This window comes from Salvelinus fontinalis, chromosome 2 (assembly GCF_029448725.1).
Source record: "Salvelinus fontinalis isolate EN_2023a chromosome 2, ASM2944872v1, whole genome shotgun sequence".
Lineage (NCBI taxonomy): Eukaryota > Metazoa > Chordata > Actinopteri > Salmoniformes > Salmonidae > Salvelinus > Salvelinus fontinalis.
In genome coordinates, this window is record NC_074666.1 from 96,520,016 (window position 1) to 96,546,828 (window position 26,813).

Here is a 26,813-nt window from a genome sequence, read left to right on the forward strand (position 1 = left end):
TGGTTCCACAGGAACAGGAAACCTTTATTACTCCCTTCAGGGGATCTGACCTCCTGACCTCAACCCCTCCTTCTTCTGGTTCCACAGGAACAGGAAACCTTTATTACTCCCTTCAGGGGATCTGACCTCCTGACCTCAACCCCTCCTTCTTCTGGTTCCACAGGAACAGGAAACCTTTATTACTCCCTTCAGGGGACCTGACCTCCTGACCTCAACCCCTCCTTCTTCTAGTCCACAGATGTCCATCTGCCTCCCCTATAGCAATCCTTTGATCTCCTCCCGTCCACCCAGCACATTCCACAGCCACTCTGTCTTTCTACAGATCTCACTCCTTAATATACTATACGTCTGATCTGTTCTTATCAATGGCGGTGCATCATCCAACACATGGACTATCGACTTAGGCAGCCTCAGAGGTACTGGCAGCCTCAGAGGTACTGGAGTCTCAGAGGTACTGGAGTCTCAGAGGTCCTGGCAGCCTCAGAGGTACTGGCAGCCTCAGAGGTACTGGCAGCCTCAGAGGTACTGGCAGCCTCAGAGGTACTGGCAGCCTCAGAGGTACTGGAGCCTCAGAGGTACTGCAGTCTCAGAGGTACTGGCAGCCTCAGAGGTACTGGCAGCCTCAGAGGTACTGGCAGCCTCAGAGGTACTGGAGTCTCAGAGGTACTGGAGCCTCAGAGGTACTGGAGCCTCAGAGGTACTGGAGCCTCAGAGGTACTGGCAGCCTCAGAGGTACTGGCAGCCTCAGAGGTACTGGCAGCCTCAGAGGTACTGGCAGCCTCAGAGGTACTGGCAGCCTCAGAGGTACTGGCAGCCTCAGAGGTACTGGAGCCTCAGAGGTACTGGAGTCTCAGAGGTCCTGGCAGCCTCAGAGATACTGGCAGCCTCAGAGGTACTGGCAGCCTCAGATGTACTGGCAGCCTCAGAGGTAGTGGCAGCCCCAGAGGTAGTGGCAGCCCCAGAGGTAGTGGCAGCCTCAGAGGTACTGGCAGCCTCAGAGGTACTGCGGCCTCAGAGGTACTGGCAGCCTCGGTGTCTGACATCTAAGGATACAATAAAATGATATTAGTCATGTGTAAATTAGGCAGTAGGATATGATAACGATTCAACCATCCCCAGTATCCTCATTCTAAACAACTGACCAACCTGAACTTGGGGATTTATCATTTCCTTTTCAAATCTGGCCTCACAAGTTAAATTATGTTTCTTTAGAGTTTCCATGCATCTTCTTATCCTCTGCAAAGCCTTTGAAAAGGAAGACAAACATTAAAATATTACAACATGAAGGACAAACAATACATCACCAAGACACTATCAAACATGTATCAGTCTTTATACAACAGAGACATCCTTATGTGTGAGGGTGTCTACTACTACTATCAAACATGTATCAGTCTTTCTGCAACAGAGCCATCCTTATGTGTGAGGGTGCGTGTGCATGATAGTGATATAAAATATATGTCATAGTTTCCTTTTTCATGATCACAATCTTGTGAAACCCGAACCCTCCAAGATCCCCCCACAGTTCCCCAATAGCTGTCCCTCAACCATTCCAGACCCCTCCCACAGCTCCCCAATAGCTGTCCCTCAACCATTCCAGACCCCTCCCACAGTTCCTCTGGAATAAAAATAAAAATAAATACAATTAATTCCATTCCCCCAAGAACCCCCCAATGCACCAACAACCAAGAACCCCCCAATGCACCAACAACCAAGAACCCTCCAATGCACCAACAACCAAGAACCCTCCAATGCACCAACAACCAAGAGAATGAACCCCCACCCTCAATAACCCCCCAATGCACCAACAACCAAGAGAATGAACCCCCCACCAAGAACCCCCCAATGCACCAACAACCAAGAGAATGAACCCCCCACCAAGAACCCCCCAATGCACCAACAACCAAGAACCCCCCAATGCACCAACAACCAAGAACCCCCCAATGCACCAACAACCAAGAGAACTAAAGAGAAAAAAGGAAAAGACAGAAAACAGAAAACAACAATGCAAAAATATAATAATAATAATACATTTAAACCAAAGGACATCAAGAACAACTGAAATCATGACAGCAATGCCAACTGTATATGTTTGTGTGCATGTCTGGCACTATTACATGTATGTGTGTGTTCTTGTATGTGTTTATTTGAATGAGAGTGTGTGTATATGCATGTGTACAAACACCTTCACGGCATCAGTGGTCCCGTGTGGCTCAGTTGGTAGAGCATGGCGCTTGCAACGCCAGGGTTGTGGGTTCATTCCCCACGGGGGGACCAGGATGAATATGTATGAACTTTCCAATTTGTAAGTCGCTCTGGATAAGAGCGTCTGCTAAATGACTTAAATGTAAAATGTAAATCAGCCTCAGGCAAACCGGCATTAGTTGTAAAAACACTGCCACCTAGTGTCATTCAAATGTACTTTTATTATGTTTTATTTGGACATTTTTCTTCCTTTGACCATCATTCTCTCTCTCACACAGCAACTCCACTCCCACTTGTCTCCAATTCCACATCCCAACCCTCAGCTTCCCTCAGCCCATCCCATCTATCTCTGCTGGCCACCCTCAGCTTCCCTCAGCCCATCCCATCTATCTCTGCTGGACACCCTCAGCTTCCCTCAGCCCATCCCATCTATCTCTGCTGGCCACCCTCAGCTTCCCTCAGCCCATCCCATCTATCTCTGCTGGCCACCCTCAGCTTCCCTCAGCCCATCCCATCTATCTCTGCTGGTCACCCTCAGCTTCCCTCAGCCCATCCCATCTATCTCTGCTGGCCACCCTCAGCTTCCCTCAGCCCATCCCATCTATCTCTGCTGGCCACCCTCAGCTTCCCTCAGCCCATCCCATCTATCTCTGCTGGCCACCCTCAGCTTCCCTCAGCTCATCCCATCTATCTCTGCTGGCCACCCTCAGCTCCCCTCAGCCCATCCCATCTATCTCTGCTGGCCACCCTCAGCTTCCCTCGGCCCATCCCATCTATCTCTGCTGGCCACCCTCAGCTTCCCTCAGCCCATCCCATCTATCTCTGCTGGCCACCCTCAGCTTCCCTCAGCCCATCCCATCTATCTCTGCTGGCCACCCTCAGCTTCCCTCAGCCCATCCCATCTATCTCTGCTGGCCACCCTCAGCTTCCCTCAGCCCATCCCATCTATCTCTGCTGGCCACCCTCAGCTTCCCTCAGCCCATCCCATCTATCTCTGCTGGCCACCCTCAGCTTCCCTCAGCCCATCCCATCTATCTCTGCTGGCCACCCTCAGCTTCCCTCAGCCCATCCCATCTATCTCTGCTGGCCACCCTCAGCTCCCCTCAGCCCATCCCATCTATCTCTGCTGGCCACCCTCAGCTTCCCTCAGCCCATCCCATCTATCTCTGCTGGACACCCTCAGCCCATCCCATCTATCTCTGCTGGACACCCTCAGCCCATCCCATCTATCTCTGCTGGCCACCCTCAGCTTCCCTCGGCCCATCCCATCTATCTCTGCTGGCCACCCTCAGCTTCCCTCAGCCCATCCCATCTATCTCTGCTGGCCACCCTCAGCTTCCCTCAGCCCATCCCATCTATCTCTGCTGGCCACCCTCAGCTTCCCTCAGCCCATCCCATCTATCTCTGCTGGCCACCCTCAGCTTCCCTCAGCCCATCCCATCTATCTCTGCTGGCCACCCTCAGCTTCCCTCAGCCCATCCCATCTATCTCTGCTGGCCACCCTCAGCTTCCCTCAGCCCATCCCATCTATCTCTGCTGGCCACCCTCAGCTCCCCTCAGCCCATCCCATCTATCTCTGCTGGCCACCCTCAGCTCCCCTCAGCCCATCCCATCTATCTCTGCTGGCCACCCTCAGCTTCCCTCAGCCCATCCCATCTATCTCTGCTGGCCACCCTCAGCTTCCCTCAGCCCATCACATCTATCTCTGCTGGCCACCCTCAGCTTCCCTCAGCCCATCCCATCTATCTCTGCTGGCCACCCTCAGCTTCCCTCAGCCCATCCCATCTATCTCTGCTGGCCACCCTCAGCTCCCCTCAGCCCATCCCATCTATCTCTGCTGGCCACCCTCAGCTTCCCTCAGCCCATCCCATCTATCTCTGCTGGACACCCTCAGCCCATCCCATCTATCTCTGCTGGCCACCCTCGGCCCATCCCATCTATCTCTGCTGGCCACCCTCAGCTTCCCTCAGCCCATCCCATCTATCTCTGCTGGCCACCCTCGGCCCATCCCATCTATCTCTGCTGGCCACCCTCGGCCCATCCCATCTATCTCTGCTGGCCACCCACTTCCTGTTTCTACGCAACACATATCTTTCAACTATGCTGTGGTGTTTAACGTACAATTTCAATATATCTAATCGAATATAATCCACAGATTGCGTGTTGAAGATAAATATTTTTACTAAGAGTATTAGTATACTAGTAATTGACTGACCCGGTCTCTCCAGATCTCCCAACAGTATTATTTCTAGGGTCAATTTTAGAGCAATTCTATGCATTTTCAGCCATTCCTGAACCTGAGACCAGAAACAGGCTACCTGAGGGCAATACCAAAATAAATGGTCTATTGATTCTGTATCCTCATGTCATGTCTTTGGCATCATTAATCTGAAGATTAATCTTTATCAAATTACAATATTTTGTTCATCAAAACCTGTCTAAGCGCTGTCGTGTCTTTATTAAATAAATCATTTATCAAAGATTCTCTGTAATTATTATTACGCGATTAAACTGATTAATCATGTAACTGTAATTAACTAGGAAGTCGAGGCACCAAGGAAAATATTCAGATTACAAATTATAATTTTAATTAAAGTTATAATTTTCCTAATATAATATCCTCTACTTAGTACCGATCCCGGATCCGGGTTTGAAAATAGACAACATACGGTGATCGCCACAAATAGTCATATTAAACATTCCTGAAAATAAAAGTGTCTCACATGTTTCAAAAGCCTAGAATCTTGCTAATCTAACTGCGTTGTCAGATTTAAAAGATGATTTACTGCGAAAGAATAGGATGCAATTATCTGAGCTCAACGCTCCATAAATAAATACTTTTCAACCAGCACAAGCGTAACATTATCACAGATTGCGTTGAAATAAATTGTTTACCTGTGAAAATCTTTCTCTGTTTGCAATCCCAAGGCTCATTGGTACACACTGAATGGTCTTTGTTCGGTTAAATCCATTTTTTATAGCCTAACACGAAACATTTTGTGAACGCTTATGTCGTTGAATTTCATGTCATTAAATTTTCGGCGAAACATCGGATGTAAATACACACACTAAACGTGACTTTATCCAGTCTAATTTGGTTTCCTTGCAATCAACTGTTTGTTTGTAACACAACCAAACTTGATTGGTCATTTTGCGGGATGTATTGATCCGAAAAAAAACGATTGGAAGACAACGAGTAACGAGCTCATTTGCGCACCAATCATATGACCACTGTCTCTTTGATTGACTGTATTTTAACCCAATGACCACTCATCGTCTTGAAATCTAGCTGGGTAGATAGCCAATGAACAGAGGTAAATGGCACTATCAAATGGTCCTTTGTTTGGAGACTAACTCACATGGTAAACGTTTGCGCAATTGCAGTCTTTGCAATTCGCGGTTCAACGAGGAAGGACTGAAAGTGATTACGCACAGCGGTATTTCGGCAACGTGCATCTTCAGCTGTATTTTTATCCAACGTCATGGCGAATAAGTCTGGGAAAGCTAAATCCAAGACTAGATATAGCAATGTAGAGACAATTTTAGAGGAAATTGATCGTGATAGCGATACAGAAATGTTATCTGAGGAAGATTCTGTTAGTGAGCATTCATTTGATTCTGAAACTGAGGCCTATTTCTTGAACGGAGAGGATATCGTTTAGGACTGGTAAGTTCTTGTCATGCTAATGCCGTTGTTTGTAAAATAAAATTTTATTTGTGATTGTTTTTACATTTTAGTTGCAATATATGCACAATAAGTTTGGGGAGAAGAGGCAGGCAGGCAAAAAGGTAGCATGGAAGCCCGTATCCATGTCAGACTTTTACTGCTACCTTTCACTGGTCATCTACATGGGGCTGGTGAAGATGAAAAGCCTGACTGACTACTGGAAGACGTCATCACTCTACCAACTGCCTTTCCCCATGACTGTTATGTCCTGCAAAAGGTTTCTGGTTGTTTCACAGGCGCTTCATATCAGTGACCCAAAGGTTGATGAAGAGAACGAGAAGAAGAGAGGCACAGCAACGTTTGATAGACTGTGCAAAATCAAACCTCTCTACTCCAGCATTGTTGAGGCCTGCAAGACGTACTTTCAGCCAGCCCATAACCTGTCCATCGATGAGAGAATGGTAGCCTCAAAGGCCAGAATTGGCCTCAAACAATACATGCGAAACAAACCAACCAAGTGGGGTTACAAGCTGTTGGTGTTGGCTGATTCTGTGTGTGCCTACACATGCAATTTCTTTGTCTATGAGGGGAAGAACACTTGTGCGACTGGTAAGGGACTTAGCTATGACTCTGTAATGGAGTTATTGGATTCTCAACTGCTAGGGAACAAACTGTTTGTGGACAACATCTACACGAGCCCTTCCCTGTTTACAGACCTTAGGAAGCGGATGGATACCAGGGAAGTCGTGATGTGTTCAACGATCCACAAGTCCTTCAATGGGGATCATGTTGCCCGGCGTGTCAAGGATGGTACTGGGAATTGGACCACAAAAAATGTCCCCATTCCAACTGCAGTGAAGGACTACAACAAGAGCCTGGGAGGTGTGGACCTATCAGATGCGCTGTTAGGCTATTACAATGTTCTGCATAAGACAATGAAATGGTACAAGACCTTCACCATTGCTGTGGTGAATGCATTCATCCTACACAAGGAAATGGCTAAGAGCTGTGGAAAGCCCTTCCTCTCACAGAAGGCCTTCAGAGAGCAGCTCATCAAGGAGCTTGCTGGCTACAGCACCACTGCACCACGCCCTGTCCCTTCTGCTCCTGCCACAAGTGTTCATCTGCCCAGATATATTTGTGCAGACATGGATGTGCCTAAGGGCCAAAAGGGCACAGCATGGAGGCGTTGCTGTGTTGTTTGCAAGATGAAGTCGCCCATCACATGCACCACATGCTCGGTGACCCTCTGCTTTACATCAGAAAGAGACTGCTATAGCATCTGGCATCGACAGCAAAATATTGTGTAGAGCTTTGGTAAAGTGGGTTATATCCTTCCTGTTTGGCCCTGTCCGAGGGTCTCATCGGATGGGGCCACAATGTCTCATGACCCCCTCCTGTCTCTGCCTCCAGTATTTATGCTGCAGTAGTTTGTGTCGGGGGGCTAGGGTCAGTTTGTTATCTGGAGTACTGTTCCTGACTTATCCTGTGTGAATTTAAGTATGCTCTCTCTTTCTCTCCTTCTTTCTCTGAGGACCTGAGCCCCAGGACCATGCGTCAGGACCCCCTGGCATGATGACTCCTTGCTGTCCCCAGTCCACCCGACCTTGCTGCTGTTCCAGTTTCAACTGTTCTGCCTGCGGCTATGGAACCCTACCTAAACTGTTCATTTTTACTCTTGAGGTGCTGTCCTGTTGCACCCTCTACAACCACTGTGATATCTACCCGGCACAGCCAGAAGAGGAATGGCCACTCCTCATAGCCTGGTTCCTCTCTAGGTTTCTTCCTAGGTTCTGGCCTTTCTAGGGAGTTTTTCCTAGCCCCTGTGCTTCTACACCTGCATTGCTTGCTGTTTGGGGTTTTAGGCCGAGTTTCTGTATTATTATTATTATTTCTTTTTTATTTATTTTTTTACCTTTATTTTACTAGGCAAGTCAGTTAAGAACAAATTCTTATTTTCAATGACGGCCTAGGAACAGTGGGTTAACTGCCTGTTCAGGGGCAGAACGACAGATTTGTACCTTGTCAGCTCAGGGATTCGATCTTGCAACCTTTCGGTTACTAGTCCAACGCTCTAACCACTAGGCTACGCTGAGATATTAGCTGATAGGAAGGGCTATGTAAATACATTTGATTTGATAGAGGACTAAGGGTCTTCCAAATATTGAAAGTGTGTAAATAGTCACCCATGTTATTTTGTAAATGTATATTTTATTTATTTTTTCATATTTTTTTTATAAAAAAAAAATCCAACTTTATTTCATATTTTTTGGGGGGGGGTATTAGAATACCATTTTGGTATTTTGTATATAGTTATTTGTTTCAAAATGTATACCTTCACCAATTTGGCCACTTGGGTACATTTGGGCTACATGTGTGGGACACCTGGGTGACTTCATGATAAATGTCATGTAGCACACTCATTTTGGAAGTTATCATTCTGAAACTTTGCACAAGTACTGTTGCCTTATGTTTTCCACTGAAATTGTCCCCATATTCATATCTAAATGTTTGTTTTATCTTGTTCATTTTAAATATGATGATACAACAATTAAAATGAAAAAACGTATGGTTTTTTCATTGTATTATCAAAACCAGATCTATTGTGTTATATTCTCCTACATTCAATTCACATTTACACAAACTTCAGAGTGTTTTCTTTCAAATGGTACCAAGAATATGCATATCCTTGCTCCTGGGCCTGAGCTAGAGACAGTTAGATTTGGGTATGTCTTCAGGCGTAAAATGAAAGGGGGGGGGGGGGTATTCCCAAGAGGATAACTTTCAGAAATGTTCATATCTGATCAATAGTCTTCTGATTAATGAATTTTCTTGACCTCACGTTAGTCTCATTCCAAACGCCGTAAATTCTTGGTTATCTGCACGAACCCAGTCTTCACTATGAGTCATCCATACATCAATTGTCTTAAATCATTTATTTACTAAGTAATTCACATAAATGCATAAACAAACAGTAGATAGTTACAAGGAAATGATAACGGAGTTTCCCTAGTGGGATTAACCGTCATGGCGTCTTCGTGTACAAAAGGGAAGTGGGGGTCGACTGAGATACTACAACTACAGAGTTGATAATTATAACAATTGAAATGTTAATCCTTTGCACATGAACACTCACTCATTTGGGAACAATTGCAATCAATGTATATATTTACACTCAGTGTGTCGTCAGGGTCTCTGTTGAAAAGTTTGTTTCTGTTGGAGCGTTTGTCCACTCTCTCTCTCTGTCGTGGTTAGATTGGATAGTTCAGAGTGACATTCATTCATGTCGTTATAGAATAGATGTTTCGGCGGTTGTCGGTCTTCGCGTTCAACGATACCGAATTCCTAGCTGCAGACTAGTAATTAATATCAAAGACTTGTTCTTATTCTGTCGGTATCAATAGTCTAAGAGTTTAACCACGTGGGATGGTTAAAAGATTCAGCAGTCTGGTCTCAAACCTTGGCCCTCTAGTTATCGAGGTAAGCTGGCCTGCAACCTTTGTCCTTTCGTAATGGAGAGAAACATGGTCTGTTGAGAAATTCTCAAAGTTGGGGTTTTATTCGGGAGTTGAAGAAAAGTACCTGTCCCAGGATGCCCGACCCTAACTGGGCTCATGGGCGGTCCTCCGATTTACCTCAAAAGAGAATTGGAGATTCATTCATTAAAAAGTCCAAAATCACATTTACAATTTTACAAACAGTATCATCCTCACCCATTCATCCAATACAACAATTAGATGTAAACCTCATATCTGAGGCTATTATAGAAACAGCGTTATGGTAATGTGGCCGCACCGTCTCCCCGAGCCCCACAAAATTGCACCAAACGGAAAAAAGTACGTAGCTGGATTCTTCACCAATGTTTTATACCTTCTCTGGAACATAAATGTTGCTCGGACCTCAAGTTCTGTGAGGTGGAAGAAATGCCTTTGTTCTCTATGAAAATTCACTCTGTGTCTTCACTGTGGCCATGAGGAGATAATCTCCTACAGGAATTTACGACCTCTCTCTGACCACAGCAGCCTGGCTGTAGGAGACAGAGAGAGGGGGATGGGGCTTGCTGTACCCAAAGAGGGCAACGTCTTAGACACCCCTCTATTATAGGTAATGGTGAGAGGTTAGCATATTTTGTTGTAGCCTCTGTTATCGGTAATGGTGAGAGGTTAGCATGTTTTGTTGTGGCCTCTGTTATTGGTAATGGTGAGAGGTTAGCATGTTTTGTTGAAGCCTCTGTTATTGGTAATGGTGAGAGGTTAGCATTTTTTGTTGTAGCCTCTGTTATTGGTAATGGTGAGAGGTTAGCATGTTTTGTTGAAGCCTCTGTTATTGGTAATGGTGAGAGGTTAGCATTTTTTGTTGTAGCCTCTGTTATTGGTAATGGTGAGAGGTTAGCATGTTTTGTTGTATCCTCTGTTATTGGTAATGGTGAGAGGTTAGCATTTTTTGTTGTAGCCTCTGTTATTGGTAATGGTGAGAGGTTAGCATGTTTTGTTGTATCCTCTGTTATTGGTAATGGTGAGAGGTTAGCATGTTTTGTTGAAGCCTCTGTTATTGGTAATGGTGAGAGGTTAGCATGTTTTGTTGTAGCCTCTGTTATTGGTAATGGTGAGAGGTTAGCATGTTTTGTTGTAGCCTCTGTTATTGGTAATGGTGGGAGGTTAGCATGTTTTGTTGTAGCCTCTGTTATTGGTAATGGTGAGAGGTTAGCATGTTTTGTTGTATCCTCTGTTATTGGTAATGGTGAGAGGTTAGCATGTTTTGTTGTATCCTCTGTTATTGGTAATGGTGAGAGGTTAGCATGTTTTGTTGTAGCCTCTGTTATTGGTAATGGTGGGAGGCTAGCATGTTTTGTTGTAACCTCTGTTATTGGTAATGGTGAGAGGTTAGCATGTTTTGTTGTAGCCTCTGTTATTGGTAATGGTGAGAGGTTAGCATGTTTTGTTGTAGCCTCTGTTATTGGTAATGGTGAGAGGTTAGCATGTTTTGTTGTAGCCTCTGTTATTGGTAATGGTGAGAGGTTAGCATGTTTTGTTGTAGTCTCTGTAACTTACTCACAATTTTTCATGATTGATACATGATTTTTCTCGCATCATCAGGATTAATTTAGAAACTTGTTATCTAATCACTTAGACCTAAGATTAAGCCAGTCATCATCCACCATTCAGTTATTATTGGGCAAAACACAACCAAAACAAACTGCAAATGCAACCAACAAGTGGGACTTGATACTAAACTTTTGACTACTTTAATACACTGTATGTTAATTGGTTAGAATACTTATGACTTCTTCAACTAGGGGGACTAGATACATAAAGTGCTTTCAATTTGAAACTTGAAACAGGTATTTATTAAAATATCCTCAAATAAAAGGTAACATTATATACTGTGAACTCATATGAAACATTTGATCTCTATTTCACAATGCTGGAAAATAGAGCCACATTTAAAATGTTGACTTCACTGTCATTATAGATATGGTGTGGACTGTATTCTCAATACAATCTAAATCTGATACCTCACTGTCTGTCTTTTGACTGATACTGCTTTGTAAACTGGTCTGGTCAGTCTTCTCAAATATTTGTACTATACATTGATCTCTCAACAAGCAATACTTTGATAATTTGTCATTTATAATAATGATAAAATCATTTATTAATAGATATGGCAGGTTTCAGGACACTGATATATCTGAATATGCTGAAAAAAATATACTGCCACTATTTTCACCACCAAAGAATAGCAGTGTGATTTTAATATGATTTGACTCTTTGCAGGCTGTCAGGCTGTCTAGTCACAGAGGAAGGCTGTGCTTCTCTGGTCTCAGCTCTGAAGTCAAACCCCTCCCACCTGAGAGAGCTGGACCTGAGCTACAATCACCCAGGAGACTCAGGAGTCAGACTGCTCTCTGCTGGACTGGAGGATCCACACTGCAGACTGGAGAAACTCAAGTATGTAGAGGGTTTATGTCAATGTTCATATCAGACATGTTTGACTTATCAGGCTAGTTAAGACAAACATTCTGACCACCACTTGGACAAAGTTATATGCTGAATGTGTGTGTGTGTGTGTGTGTGTGTGTGTGCGTGTGTGTGTGTGTGTGTGTGTGTGTGTGTGTGTGTGTGTGTGTGTGTGTGTGTGTGAGTTCAGGCGTATCCCTCAATGACTGTCTGTTCTTCTGCTTACTGCTACAGTGTGGAACATGGTGGAGAGAACAGAATGAAACCTGGGCTTAGAAAATGTGAGTGTTGACTGCTGTGAAGAATATGACTAAGAATAAATCTTAATTCAAGTGAAGTCAAAGCCAAAGACCACCATCATTACTTACTTGGTCATATTAAATATCAGCTGTAGTTCTACAGAAGCAGAAATCAGGGACACTAAAGTTTACAAAGAGTTGCTTTGACAATGTGTGTGTGTGTGTGTGTGTGTGTGTGTGTGTGTGTGTGTGTGTGTGTGTGTGTGTGTGTGTGTGTGTGTGTTATGTTAGAAATGTGTGTGTGTGTGTTCGTGTTACATAAGAAACGTGTGTTTGCGTACAGGTGTGTGTGTGTGTGTGAGTGTGTTTGTGTCTGTGTGTAATTATTGGGAATAAGTCTGTTATGTTACCATACAGTTTAACATATGATCATTCAAGAAGTCTCAAGTTACCTTAATTTCTCCTTTTGATACCTAGAAAAATCTACATGAATCAGTGAAAAGTGAGTCAACATTCTAATGACGATTTCTAATATTGTGTCTGTTTTCATCCATCAGATGTCTGTGATCTCACACTGGACCCAAACACAGTAAACAGACACCTCTCTCTGTCTGAGGAGAACAGAAAGGTGACACGTAGGAGAGAGAAGCAGACATATCCTGATCACCCAGAGAGATTTGAGTACTGGGAACAGGTGTTGTTTAGAGAGGGTCTGACTGGACGCTGTTACTGGGAGGTAGAGTGGAGTGGGAAAGGGGCGAGAATAGGAGTGGCATATAAAGGAATCAGCAGGAGAGAAGGGGGTAAGGACTGTCTTATTGGATACAATGACAAGTTCTGGAGCCTGACCTGGTATGACAACAGTTACACTGCCTGGCACAATAAGAAATCCACTACCATAGACGTCCCCTCCTCCAGCTCCCACAGAGTAGGAGTGTATCTGGACTGGCCAGCCGGCACTCTGTCCTTCTATAGAGCCTCCACTGACACACTGACCCACCTGTACACATTCACCTCCATATTCACTGAGCCCCTCTATCCAGCGTTTAGGGTTTGGGATGATGACTCCTCCTCAGTGTCCCTGTGTCAGGTGGTTCCTGTGTCAAACACAACATGATGTTTCACTCTGGTCAGCGGTTTTATGTTTGATCAGAATATGACACTTAAATACATGGAGTAACAAACACCAATTTGTGCCAGTTTATTCCTTTAAATAGTAACTCTGTCTGTCTCTTTCTGTGATCCTGAGAGAATGGTTCAGACACACACACACACACACACACACACACACACACACACACACACACACACACACACACACACATGAAACATTTTAATTGTATGTGTCCACATAACTGAGTATGTGACTGACCTTGTGAAACTGTGTGAAACTGTCCTATTATATTGTCCTGTTCTTGGGAGTAAAATCCTGTGTTGTCAACCAGCTGTCCAACTACCTCACAAAATAACTTTAACCCGACAAAAAAAAAAAGAAAAACAGATTCATCTATAGACACGGATGATTTTCTTACCGTTGAAGTAGAGGCTGGCGCTCTGGCTGGAATCGATGCAACACTGGAAAAGTTGTGTGAGGAGGTAGCAGGGCTTGGAGGAGTTTGGAGTTTAGCCAGAGGGAAATTCTCATGCTCCAAGGAGAGAACAAGGCAGTCACAGCCAAGGTAAAAATCCACAATTCCAACATGAATTGTCTACTCAGAGAAAATAGGGTGATGAAGGAGTCGCTGCTAGATATACAAAGACATAGCATGCGTGAAAATCTATTTTTTCTGGGGTTGCTGAGGACGCATCCAATAATCCAGTGGGCGCGATCAGAGAATTCATGCAATCCGCTTTGAAACTCCCTATAGAAACTGTAAACAAGGTGGCTTTACACCGAGTACACAGACTTGGAGCTTGGAGCGACAAATTCGGCCTCAATTACCAATTTCCAAGGGAGATAAACTAACGTCGTATGAGACTGTATCCGGTACAGAGGCAACAGAGGGAGAAGGGTAAGCGTGCCTTTCTCCTTGTGGATAAACTCTTTATAGATGGACAGCTATTCCAAGACAGCTCCATATCACCATGGCTGTACTAAATTCTACAGGGACTTCAGGTTACGAAAAAAAGAAAGTATGGGAACTGTAAAAATATCTGAAGATTATGAAGTGGATATGAACACACACGTATTCAATTACATGCTCGCTTACACATAAGGACTTATACATACACACACACCTGATCTCTCTCTCTTCTCTCACTCTCTCTCTCTCTTTTCTCTTCTCTTCTCTCTCTATCTCTCTTTTTTCTTCTCTTCTCTCACTCTCTCTATCTCTCTTTACTCTTCTCTCACTCTCTCTATCTCTCTTTACTCTTCTCTCACTCTCTCTATCTCTCTTTTCTCTTCTCTCACTCTCTCTTTCTCTCTTTTCTCTTCTCTTCTCTCTCTCTATTGTCGAGAACTGTTTTATCATTTAATTTGTTTCATGTTTGTCTATCTTTTTTATGTGTTTGTCTACGAGTTTATATATGTTTACAACAAGCAAGGGGAAGATATCAGAATAGGGGCATTGGGGAATAATAACATATTGTACGGAATACATTTGTACTGTAGCGAAGCCATCTCTAGAGTAATGCAAGGTTTCTTTCATGATCATGTGAAATGTCAATTGCTATGGAAAAAATAAATACTATAAAAAATAAATGGAAATGCTGGGATGTGTTTTTCATAGATGTTGAAGGTAAGTATGATGCAACTATGACAGTGATTCGATATGGATTACAATTATGCTCATGAGTATTAAGGCTGGACGCACTACATGTTACACACATAGACACTCAAACATGCAAATTGGCAGAGTTATTATTTATTTGAACAGCACACATTATAGTCTTACTCTTATACAGACATCGTACACACTCTCACTAAATCACATCCAATATCATACACATCAACCTACTCAGATTTACTACACACATAATGTCTTGATTCAAAATTCTAACATCTGTGGCATTGGCTCACAGGCAAACAGGCAATAAACAAATATTGCTAGAACCTATTTCTTTAATTCTAAATATCAGACATTTGAAAGCTCTAATTTTGACCTTCATAATACCTCTGATGGCAGTAACTTTACAAGCACTAATTATGGTCAATTTAGCCTGAGAATAGTATCTAGTTATGGTAAGGGGTGAAATAAGTATAGCCAGTTATAATTGTAACGGTTTAGCAGATTATAAAAAAAGAAGATCAGTCTTTCCATGGCTAAAAGAAAAGGAATATATCATATACTGTTTCCAGGAAACTCACTCTACATCCTTAGATTAAGTTGCGTGGAAAAAGGATTGTCGTGGTGAAATAATTGTCTGTCATGGACAAAGGAACTCAAAGGGTGTGATGATATTAATTACCAAAAATGTCGATCTGAATGTGCAAATAGTCAAGAATGATTCGCAAGGAAGGTGGATCCTTTTAAAAAAGATTTGTCTCATTAATCTATATGGTCCAAATCAGGATGATCTACACTTCTTCGAAAACATGTATACCAATTTATTGAACTTACAGGCAACAAATGATCAAATCATTATAGTAGGAGACTATAACAAAGTGTTAAGTACCTCAATGGACCATAAAGGTAATCACTCTACAAACTATCATCACCGTGCCCATAAGGAAATCACAAATATTATGGACACATTAGAAATCGTGGATATTTGGAGACTAAAAAACCTTGACCTAGTGAGATATACATGGAGGAAACTTAATCAAGCTAGTCGTCTTGACTACTTTCTAGTCTCTTTGTCTCTTGCGTCAAAGATTAAAGCAGTTTTAATAGGAGACCCAATGTGATCGGATCATCATCTAATTGGCATTCACATAACTCTTATAGATTGGAAATTTAATCAAAGTTTACTAGAGGACAACTTATTTTCAACTAAGACAAAAGAATTTATAACTGAATTCTTCCAGTATAATATAGGTTCAGCAAATTCTCTTATTGTTTGGGATACCTTTAAATGTGCCTTCAGGGGTATTTCAATTCAATATACATCAATAATAAAAAATCAGTTTCTGGCTAAAGAGACAAGACTAACAAGGGAAATCCATGAACTAATAGTACAGGTAGATAGCAATAAAAACAATACTACAGATGTAAATACCTGTCAATTTACGGAAAAATTGCCCAGATTTTCTATCCAATACTACCAATTATATACATATCCTAGCTTCTGGGCCTGAGTAACAGGCAGTTTACTTTGGGCACCTCATTCATCCATTCTTCCGAATGCTTAGCCCGAAGAAGTTAATGTTACTTGTGTGTCTTAATCCTGAATATACAATGATGCTGTAGAAGGTTTTGATCCTAGGTTGCACTACCATTTTCAGCCTAAATCGCAGGAACATCCAAAGCAGTAAAACTTGTTTTGTAAAAAGTATTTTAGAGAATTTTGAACATGTATTACCTCAGAAACCTATTTTGTGGTGTTATTCATGTTATCAACCTTTGTATGATGAGTTGTTGAAGGAAATAAAAATGTATTTTGTTGAAGGAATACCAGCATCCCTGTCTGATGATGAACTCTGACCTCCTCATATAAAAAAATCTGCTGGTTTTGCCGGTAGTGAACATGCTGAAATAGCTTTAACTCAATATACTCATCATCAAAACCTGTCAGTGCTTTACTTGGTACAAAATGTGTTTCACCAAGTTAAAATTAGCTGTACCATTAGCTTGAATGCCAATTAAAAATAGTTCCCCCTAGCTTCAAGAGGTTAACTCCTTCCCATTCACCTAATCCAAACCCACCTCGTCCAACCCTCTCAAATCCACTAATAAAGCCTTTCAGTCTGTCTCCTTGACATACCCCGTATTTAAACGCCCATTACATGGTTTTGTTCAAAAACCCTAGAGACAAACTACAAATAAACATTCTAGCTTATTGGGTGTAATCCTTAGTAGAGGTCGACCGATTAATCGGAATGGCTGATTAATTCGGGCCGATTTCAAGTATTCCTAGGTATTCTGGAGTATTCCATTTTAAATCCACGATTAAATAAGAAAATGGTGCTTTGGTAGCGTCCTCATAGCTTTCCATGAAGAAGGATTTCCATCCAGGGTACATCTGCTGAGTTTTAAATAAAGATACATTGAAAAATAGAAAAGACACTCCTTGGAGGGTAAGACTGGGCCTTGATGACAAGGTGAAGCCAGCATGGAGAGCACTGTACAAGCCACCGTTGCTAAAGGGGACTGGTGATATGTAATGGAGGGTGATGATGACAAGGTAAAGCCAGCATGGAGAGAACTGTACAAGCTACCGTTACTAAAGGGTAAAGTTTAGTTTAGTTTCTGTCATTAACTCAGATGTTGGAGATGGACGTCCTTTATGTAATATCAGAGAAACAATTTTACTGTTTTATGGAGTGTGAGAGGATAAAGCCTCTCTTTGAAATACTAGAGTCTTTGTTTACAGCTGTAGGGGAGATTTTCAATAACACTGTTTTTATTTTGGGGTTTCAATATAGTAAGATACAGGAAATACAATGTCAAATGTTACATTTTATTTTGGGTCAAGATGATAAACAGAGGATCCATCTAAAACAGTATAAAACAAGATGATAAACAGAGGATACATCTAAAACAGTATAAAACAAGATGATAAACAGAGGATCCATCTAAAACAGTATAAAACAAGATGATAAACAGAGGACACATCTAAAATAGTATAAAACAAGTGCAGTATGTTCTGAGAATGTTACTTTAACGTCAACTCATAACGTCACACTATAACTTCATGGGAGTCTTGTGGAAAGACTGCATGTTGTTTTGGGGGGATTGAGTGACGTCTTCATCAACATTTGCAGAATATTCCGGTAATATTTTCACCTCTTGTCAGACGCCAACAGCCTAGTCGGCTGCAGACATTCATAAGGAGGTCAAGTGGTTTATTTGCCATTTGCAGGTATTAAAAGTAATACATACATTGTAATTCCTTGTTGGAGCTCTCTCACATATAGGACAGTACATACCAGAGGAGGCTGCTGAGGGGAGGACGGCTCATAATAATGTCTGGAACAGAGTGAATGAAATGGAACACATGGAAACCACGTGTTTGATACCATTCCACTTATTCCCCTCCAGCCATTACAAGCCTGTCCTCCCCAATTAAGGTCTCACCAACCTCGTGTGGTACATACACAAACAGTAAAATATATCATAAAATCACACTGTGTGTCTATGTGTGTGTTTGTGTGTGTGTGTCCTTTATATTCATACCTCAGTGGGGAAAGAGAGAAATTAAGTACATTTTAAGAAGAACGTCATCCTGAATAATTTCTGCTGACTAATCTTTCTCTCTCTCTCTCTCTCTCTCTCTCTCTCTTGCTCTCCCTCCACAGCATCTCATATCTCTCAGAGAGTCACTGATGTCACCCAGCCCATCAGGGCTCAAAGGCCCCCAATTACCAAATATAAAGCAACTTCCACACATCCTCTGTCTCCACTCCCTCTCTCTCTCTTTCCCTATGTTCTGACTCTCTACCCTCCCTCTCTCTCTCTTTCCCTCTGTTCTGACTCTCTCCCCTCCCCTCCCTCTCTCTTTCCCTCTGTTCTGACTCTCTCCCCTCCCCTCTCTCTCTCTTTCCATCTGTTCTGACTCTCTACCCTCCCTCTCTCTCTCTTTCTCTCTGTTCTAACTCTCTACCCTCCCCCTCTCTCTCTTTCCCTCTGTTCTGACTCTCTCCCCTCCCTCTCTCTCTCTTTCCCTCTGTTCTGACTCTCTACTCTCCTTCTCTCTCTCTTTCCCTCTGTTCTGACTCTCTGCCCTCCCTCTCTCTCTCCCCCTCTGTTCTGACTCTCTACCCTCCCTCTCTCTCTCTTTCCCTCTGTTCTGACTCTCTACCCTCCCTCTCTCTCTTTCCCTCTGTTCTGACTCTCTGCCCTCCCTCTCTCTCTTTCCCTCTGTTCTGACTCTCTACCCTCCCTCTCTCTCTCTTTCCCTCTGTTCTGACTCTCTACCCTCCCTCTCTCTCTTTCTCTGTTCTGACTCTCTACCCTCCCTCTCTCTCTCTTTCCCTCTGTTCTGACTCTCTACCCTCCCTCTCTCTCTTTCCCTATGTTCTGACTCTCTACCCTCCCTCTCTCTCTCTTTCCCTATGTTCTGACTCTCTACCCTCCCTCTCTCTCTTTCCCTCAGGGCTCCAGATCCTCTATCAGTTCTGACTCTCTACCATCCCAGTATAGTATACACAGACTGGACAACAGGACAAAGATCCTAAGCCCGGACTTGAACCCGATCGAACATCTCTGGAGAGACCTGAAAATAGCTGTGCAGTGACGCTCCCCATCCAACCTGACAGAGTTTGAGAGGATCTGCAGGGAAGAATGGGAGAAACTCCCCAAATACAGGTGTGCCAAGCTTGTAGCGTCAAACCCAAGAAGACTTAAGGCTGTAATCACTGCCAAAGGTGTTTCAACAAAGTACTGAGTAAAGGGTCTGAATACTTATGTAAATGTGATATCTAAGTTTTTTTTAAATATACATTTGCACACATAAAATAAACAGTTTTTGCTTTGTAATTCTGGGTTATTGTGTGTAGATTGATGAGGGGAAAAAACAATGTAATCCATTTTAGAATAAGGCTGTAACGTGACAAAATGTGTAAAAAGTCAAGGGGTCTGAATACTTTCTGAATGCACTGTATATCAGTATATTAGACTCTCTCTCTCTCGATGCAGTGATGTTGTTTTCATCACTTCTGGTTTAACACTGACATCAAGTGGTGATTGTCCAAACTACACCCCTGTTAAGATATAAAGCGAGAGAGAGCAGTGTGAGAGAGAGAGATAGAAGAGAGCATAGCACAGAGAGAGCAGAGAGTGTGTGAGAGAGAGATAGAAGAGAGCATAGCACAGAGAGAGAGAGCAGAGAAAAGAGAGAGAGCAGGCTGAGAGAGCAGAGCGAGAGAGTAGAGAGCAGGCTGAGAGAGCAGAGAGAAGAGAGCAGGCTGAGAGAGCAGAGAGTGAGAGAGCAGAGAACAGAAAGAGAGAGATCAGAGAGAGCAGAGAAAAGAGAGAGAGCAGAGAGAGAACAGAGGGAGTGAGAGAGCAGAGAAAAGAGAAAGAGCAGCAGAGCAGAGAGAGAGAGCAGAGAACAGAGCGAGAGAGTAGAGAGCAGGCTGAGAGAGCAGAGAGTGAGAGAGCAGAGCAGAGAACAGAGCGAGAGAGTAGAGAGAAGAGAGCAGGCTGAGAGAGCAGAGAAGAGAGCAGGCTGAGAGAGAAGAGAGCATTAGAGAGAGGGAGAGACCGGAGAGCAGGCTGAGAGAGCAGAGACAGCAGAGAACAGAAAGATCAGAGAGAGCAGAGAGAGAGAACAGAGAGCAGAGAACAGAGAGAAGAGAGCAGAGGGAGTGAGAGAGAGCAGAGAACAGAGAGAAGAGAGAGCAGAGAACGAGAGCAGAAAGAGAGAGCAGAGAACAGAAAGAGAGAGATCAGAGAGAGCAGAGCAAAGAGAGAGAGCAGCAGAGAACGAGAGCAGAAAGAGAGCAGAGAAAAGAGAAAGAGCAGCAGAGCAGAGAGAGAGCAGAGAACAGAGAGAGCAGAGAGCGAAGAGGGAGAGAGCAGAGTGAGAGAGCAGAGCGAGAGAGCAGAGAGCAGGCGGAGAGAGTAGAGAGAAGAGAGAGAGCAGAAAGAGAGAGAGAGAGAAGGGAGAGAGCAGAGAAGAGAGAGGGCAGAGAGCAGAGAGAGGAGAGAGAGCAGAGAGGGAGAGGGAGCAGAGAGGGAGAGAGCAGAGAGAGAGAGCGCAGAGACAGAGCAGAAAGAGAGAGAGTGAGAGAGTAGAGAGAGAGTAGAAAGCAGACTGAGAGAGCAGAGAGAGAGCAGAGAGTAGAGAGCAGAGAGAGAGAGCAGAGAGTAGGCTGAGAGCAGAGAGAGAGCAGAGTGAGAGAGAGCAGAGAGAGAGTAGGGAGCAAAGAGAGAGCAGGAAGAGAGATCAGCGAGAGAGCAGAGAGAGAGAGAGCAGGAAGATTTGAGAACAGAGCAGAGTGAGAGAGAAGAGAGGGAGAGAGAGAACAGAGAGCAGAGAGTGCTTAGAGAGCAAGAGAGCAGAGAGAGAGCAATAGAGAGCAGAGAAAAGAGAGAACAGCAGAGCAGAGAGAGCAGGCTGGGAGAGAAGAGAGAGTGAGAGAGAGCAGGGAGGGAAAGAGTGCTTAGAGAGCAAGAGAGCAGAGAGAAGAGAGAGAGCAGAGAGAGAAGAGAGCAGAGAGAGGGCAGAGAGAGCAGAGAGCAGGCTGAGAAATCAAAGAGAGAGTGAGAGCGTAGAGAGAGAGCAGAGAAAACAGCAGAGCAGAGAGAGAAGAGAGAGAGAGCAGAGAAAACAGCAGAGCAGAGAGCAAGAGAGAGCAGGGAGGGATAGAGCAGAGAGAGAGCAGAGAAAAGAGAGAACAGAGAGAGCAGAGAGAGAGCAGAGAGAGAGCAGAGAAAAGAGAGAAGAGAGAGAGAAGAGAGGGCAGAGAGAGGAGAGCAGAGAGTGAGAGCAGAGAAAAGAGAGAACAGAGAGTGAGAGATAGAGCAGAAGGAGGGCAGAGAGAGAAGAGAGCAGAGAGTGAGAGAGCAGAGAAAATAGAGAACAGAGAGCAGAGAGTGAGCAGAGAGTGAGAGATAGAGCAGAGAGAGGGCAGAGAGAGAAGAGAGCAGAGAGAGAGCAGAGATAGACAGCAGAGAGAGTAGAGTGAGAGAGAACAGAGAGCAGAGAGCAAAGAGTGAGAGAGAGCAGAGGGAGAGAGAGCAGAGAGGGTGAACTCTGTTACTATAGTAACCCTGCATCACAACACTCTGTTGCTATAGTGACACTGCATTACAACACTCTGTTGCTATAGTAACCCTGCATCACAACACTCTGTTGTACAATTTGTTTAATTCTATTCCACATATTTAATTGTTTTGTATTTCATTTCATATTAGTTTCATGTTTCAACCAGTCGCAGGTTAACGTCAACCTGACAGAGGAAACGTAACATCAATAACCAAACTGTTTTCACAATTAACATGCTTTTCTTGTTTCAACTATGTTTTATTATGAAAAGTACAATATATCCTTGTATACTTGTACAACTATGGAGCGTATGTCCATATATAATTATACAATTTGTTATTCAACATAAAAGACATACAACAAATTATCACATTGGTATTTTAACGGTGTTATTGTCACAATTATAGGAAGACACGCATGTGTGTGTTTGTGTGTTTGTCCAGTGTGTGTTTGTGTGTGTGTGAGTCCAGTGTTTGTCCAGTGTGTGTGTGTGTGTCCCCACTGTGTCTGTGTGTGTGTGTGGTTGTCCAGTGTGTGTGTGTGTTTGTGGTTGTCCAGTGTGTGTTTGTGTTTGTCCAGTGTGTGTGTGTGTTTGTGTTTGTTTGTCCAGTGTGTGTGTGTATCACTGGCAGAGGGACACTGATTCGCAACCCCAAAGATTAATCCCTGGATTGTGATGATGGTTAGTATTTCAGGGACACTGTCTGTGTTTGTGTGTGTGTGTGTCCAGTGTGTGTGTGTGTGTGTGTCCAGTCTGTGTGTGTGTGTGTGTGTGTCCAGTGTGTGTGTGTGTGTGTGTGTCCAGTGTGTGTGTCCAGTGTGTGTGTGTGTGTGTGTGTCCAGTGTGTGTGTGTGTGTTTTCAGTGTGTGTGTGTGTCCAGTGTGTGTGTGTGTGTGTGTCTGTCCAGTGTGTGTGTGTGTGTGTGTCCAGTGTGTGTGTCAATGTGTGTGTGTCCAGTGTGTGTGTGTGTCCAGTGTGTGTGTGTGTGTGTGTGTGTGTGTGTGTGTGTGTGTGTATCACTGACAGTGTGTGTGTGTGTGTGTGTGTGTGTGTGTGTGTGTGTGTGTGTGTGTATCACTGACAGTGTGTGTGTGTGTGTGTGTGTGTGTGTGTGTGTGTGTGTGTGTGTGTGTGTGTGTGTGTGTGTGTGTGTGTGTGTGTGTGTGTGTGTGTGTGTGTGTGTGTGTGTGTGTGTGTATCACTGATAGTGTGTCAGGTTATTATTTCAGGGACACTGAGGAGTCAACATAAACCCCAAAACCTGGATAGAGGGGCTCAGTGAATGTGGAGGTGAATGTGTTCAGGTGGGTCAGTGTGTCAGAGGAGGCTCTATAGAAGGACAGAGTGCCGGCTGGCCAGTCCAGATACACTCCTACTCTGTGGGAGCTGGAGGGGCGGACGTCTATGGTAGTATGATTATTATTGTGCCAGGCAGCGTAACGGTTGTCAGAGCAGAACAGACTCCAGGACTTGTCATTGTATCCAAGACAACAGTCCTTAACCCCTCCTCTCCTGCTGATTCCTTTATATGTCACTCCTATACCAGCCCCCATTCTCCCACTCCACTCTACCTCCCAGTAACAGCGCCCAGTCAGACCCTCTCTACACAGCACCTGTCCCCAGTCCTCAAATCTCTCTGGGTGGTCAGGATACGTCTGCTTCTCTGTCCTACATGTCACCTTTCTGTTCTCCTCAGACAGAGAGAGGATTCTGTATACTGTGTTTAGGTCCAGTGTGAGATCACAGACATCTGATGGATGAAACCAGACACAATATTAGAAATCATCATCATTCACATTAGAATGTTAACTCACTTTTCACTAATTCATTTAATGTAGATGTTTCTAGGTATCAAAAGGAGAAGTTACGGGAACTTGAGACTTGTTGAATGATCATATGTTATAATGTATGGTAATATAAAACACACTTATTCCCATTAATTACACACACACACACACACACACACACACACACACACACACACACACACACACACACACACACACACACACACACACACACACACACACACACACACACACACACACACACACACACACACACAGTCACACAAACACACACACACACACATTGTCAAATCAACTCTTTGTAAACGTTGGTGTCCCTGATTTCTGCTTCTGTAGAACTACAGCTGATATTTAATATGACCAAGTCAGTAATGATGGTGGTCTTTGACTTTGACTTAACTTGAATTAAGACTTATTCTTAGTCATATTCTTCACAGCCGTCAACACTCACATTTTCTAAGCCCAGGTTTCATTGTGTTCTCTCCACCATGTTCCACACTGTAGCGGTAAGCAGAAGAACAGACAGTCATTGAGGGATACACCTGAACTCACACACACACACACACACACACACTAGACACACACACAGACACAGATAAACAGGAGCCACACACACACGGGAGACACACACACACACACTTACTGGACACACACACACACACACACACACACACAGTCAGCATATACCTTTGTCCAAGTGGTGATCAGAATGTTTGTCTTAACCAGCCTGATAAGTCCAACATGTCTGATATGAACATTGACATAAACCCTCTACATACTTGAGTTTCTCCAGTCTGCAGTGTGGATCCTCCAGTCCAGCAGAGAGCAGTCTGACTCCTGAGTCTCCTGGGTGATTGTAGCTCAGGTCCAGCTCTCTCAGGTGTGAGGGGTTTGACCTCAGAGCTGAGACCAGAGAAGCACAGCCTTCCTCTGTGACTAGACAGCCTGACAGCCTGCAAAGAGTCATATTAAAATCACACTGATATTCTTTGGTGGTGAAAATAGTGGCAGTATATTCTTTCAACATATTCAGATACATCAGTGTCCTGAAACCTGCAATATCTATTCATAAATGAATGTATCATTATTATAAATTATCATAATTTTACTTGTAGAGAGAAAAATGTATAGTACAAATATTTGAGTAGACTGACCAGACCAGTTTAAAAAGCAGTATCAGTCAAAAGATTTTTAACAGAATATAATGTCACCTTTTATTTGAGGGTATTTTAATACATATCTGTTTCACCATTTAGAAAAATAAAAACACTTTATATCTAGTCCCCCTATTTGAAGAAGTCATAGGTATTCTGACCAATTCATAGTTATAATAATAATTTATATATATATATATATATATATATATATATCATAATTTATAGTTTATTAAAGTACCGTAATTTCCGGACTATAAGCCGCTACTTTTTTCCCACGCTATGAACCTCGCGCTTTATACAATGACTCGGCTAATTTATGGATTTTTCCCGCTTTCACAAATTCATGCCGCCAAAAAACTGAGCACCATCACATAATGTGACGCAAATTGAGCGCGCTCAAACTTGCCATCATTCTGATTACGGTAGTCATTTTGTCATCATGGCAAAGACACGGAGAAATGCATATGATGCAGCTTTCAAGTTGAAGGCGATCGATCTGGCTGTTTGAAAAGGAAATAGAGCTGCTGCACGGGAGCCTTAATGAGTCGATGATAAGACGTTGGAAACAGCAGCGTGAGAAACTGACTCAGTGCAAAAAGACAACAAAAGCTTTCAGAGGGAAGAAAAGCAGATGGCCCGAACTAGAAAATGAGCTTGAAGACTGGGTCAACACACAGAGAGCAGACGGCCGAGGTGTTTCAACTGTGCAGATCCGACTGAAAGCCAAAACAATCGCCACCGCAATGAAGTTTGAGGATTTTAGAGGTGGACCATCGTGGTGTCTAAGATTTATGAGACGTAAAGGCCTGTCCATCAGGGTACGGACGAGTCTGTGTCAGCAGCTCCCTCCCGACTACGAGGAAAAAGTTTCAAACTTCCGTAAATTCACTGATGCAAAGATAGCGGAGCATTCCATCGGCCCGCACGACATCATAAATATGGATGAGGTTCCTCTGACGTTTGACCTGCCTCTCACTCGGACTGTCAACAGGAAAGGCGAATCATCCATCACGCTGAAAACAACTGGGCATGAAAAAACGCACTTCACCTGTGTTCTGAGCTGCACGGCATCGGGAGAAAAGCTTCCACCGATGTTGATTTTCAAACGCATGACGATGCCAAAAGAAAAATTCCCGAGAGGAATTGTTGTGAAAGTCAACAAGAAAGGATGGATGACGGAAAGCCTAATGCATGAATGGCATACGGAGTGTTACGGCAAGCGACCGGGAGGATTATTTCACAAGAACAAGGCATTGCTCGTGTTGGACAGCATGAGGGCCCACATAACAGATTCTGTGAAAGAAGACATCAAGAGGACAAACTCAATTCCAGCTGTGATTCCTGGGGGCACAACAAAGTATTTGCAGCCACTCGACATCAGTGTAAATCGTGCATTTAAGGTGGCGCTCCGTGTTCAGTGGGAGGCTTGGATGACAAGTGGGGAGAAATCCTTCACTAAAACGGGCCACATGCGAAGAGCGACTTATGGTCAAGTCTGCCAGTGGGTCCTGACAGCGTGGAGCATTGTCAAAAGATCCACTATCATCAACGGGTTTCGAAAGGCTGGACTGCTGCGTGTTGAAGAGGGCAGCATGAGCTCAGCGGGGAATTTGCCTCCGGATGAAAGTGACGAGAGCGACAATGAAAACGATCCAACATCGGATGAAGCAATTCTGAGGCTATTCAACTCCGACACCGAAGGAGATGACTTCAGTGGTTTCAGTGCACAGGAGGAGGAAGATAGTGACCAATGACTTTCTTGTTAGGCTACTGTTTACTGCTATTTTTTAAATTTTTGTTACAAGCCGTGTTTCGTTTAAAAGCCTATTTATTTTTGTTACAAGCCGTGTTTCGTTTAAAGGCTGTGTAAAGTTCATTTGTTTCAATGTACCGGTAGGCACCTGCGGCTTATAGACATGTGCGGTTTATTTATGTACAAAATACATATTTTTTAAAAATTCAGTGG

General features: G+C 43.6%; 4 protein-coding genes across 4 annotated transcripts; 3 read left to right on the plus strand and 1 right to left on the minus strand.

The window, feature by feature from the left end:
* The first annotated feature begins 462 nt into the window (after positions 1–462).
* On the plus strand, positions 463–4,343 carry LOC129867819 (chromosome alignment-maintaining phosphoprotein 1-like). Its single transcript, XM_055941316.1, has 2 exons — positions 463–663; positions 715–4,343. Exon 2 carries the CDS (start codon positions 2,430–2,432, stop codon positions 4,341–4,343), a length of 1,914 nt encoding a protein of 637 aa, XP_055797291.1. The 5' UTR covers positions 463–663; positions 715–2,429.
* A 1,672-nt stretch (positions 4,344–6,015) lies between these two features.
* Positions 6,016–7,182, plus strand: LOC129867830 (piggyBac transposable element-derived protein 4-like). The gene has a single exon (XM_055941321.1). It carries the CDS (start codon positions 6,016–6,018, stop codon positions 7,180–7,182), a length of 1,167 nt encoding a protein of 388 aa, XP_055797296.1.
* Positions 7,183–11,650: 4,468 nt separating this feature from the next.
* LOC129868485 (stonustoxin subunit beta-like) lies at positions 11,651–13,941 on the plus strand. Its single transcript, XM_055942509.1, has 3 exons — positions 11,651–11,820; positions 12,064–12,110; positions 12,626–13,941. Exons 2-3 carry the CDS (start codon positions 12,089–12,091, stop codon positions 13,183–13,185), a joined length of 582 nt encoding a protein of 193 aa, XP_055798484.1. The 5' UTR covers positions 11,651–11,820; positions 12,064–12,088; the 3' UTR covers positions 13,186–13,941.
* A 9,158-nt stretch (positions 13,942–23,099) lies between these two features.
* Positions 23,100–23,627, minus strand: LOC129867840 (stonustoxin subunit beta-like; the record flags this gene model as incomplete). The annotated part of the gene is made up of 1 exon (XM_055941329.1): positions 23,100–23,627. A coding segment is annotated over one exon (525 nt), but the record flags the coding sequence as incomplete, so codon positions are not given.
* Positions 23,628–26,813: the final 3,186 nt, after the last annotated feature.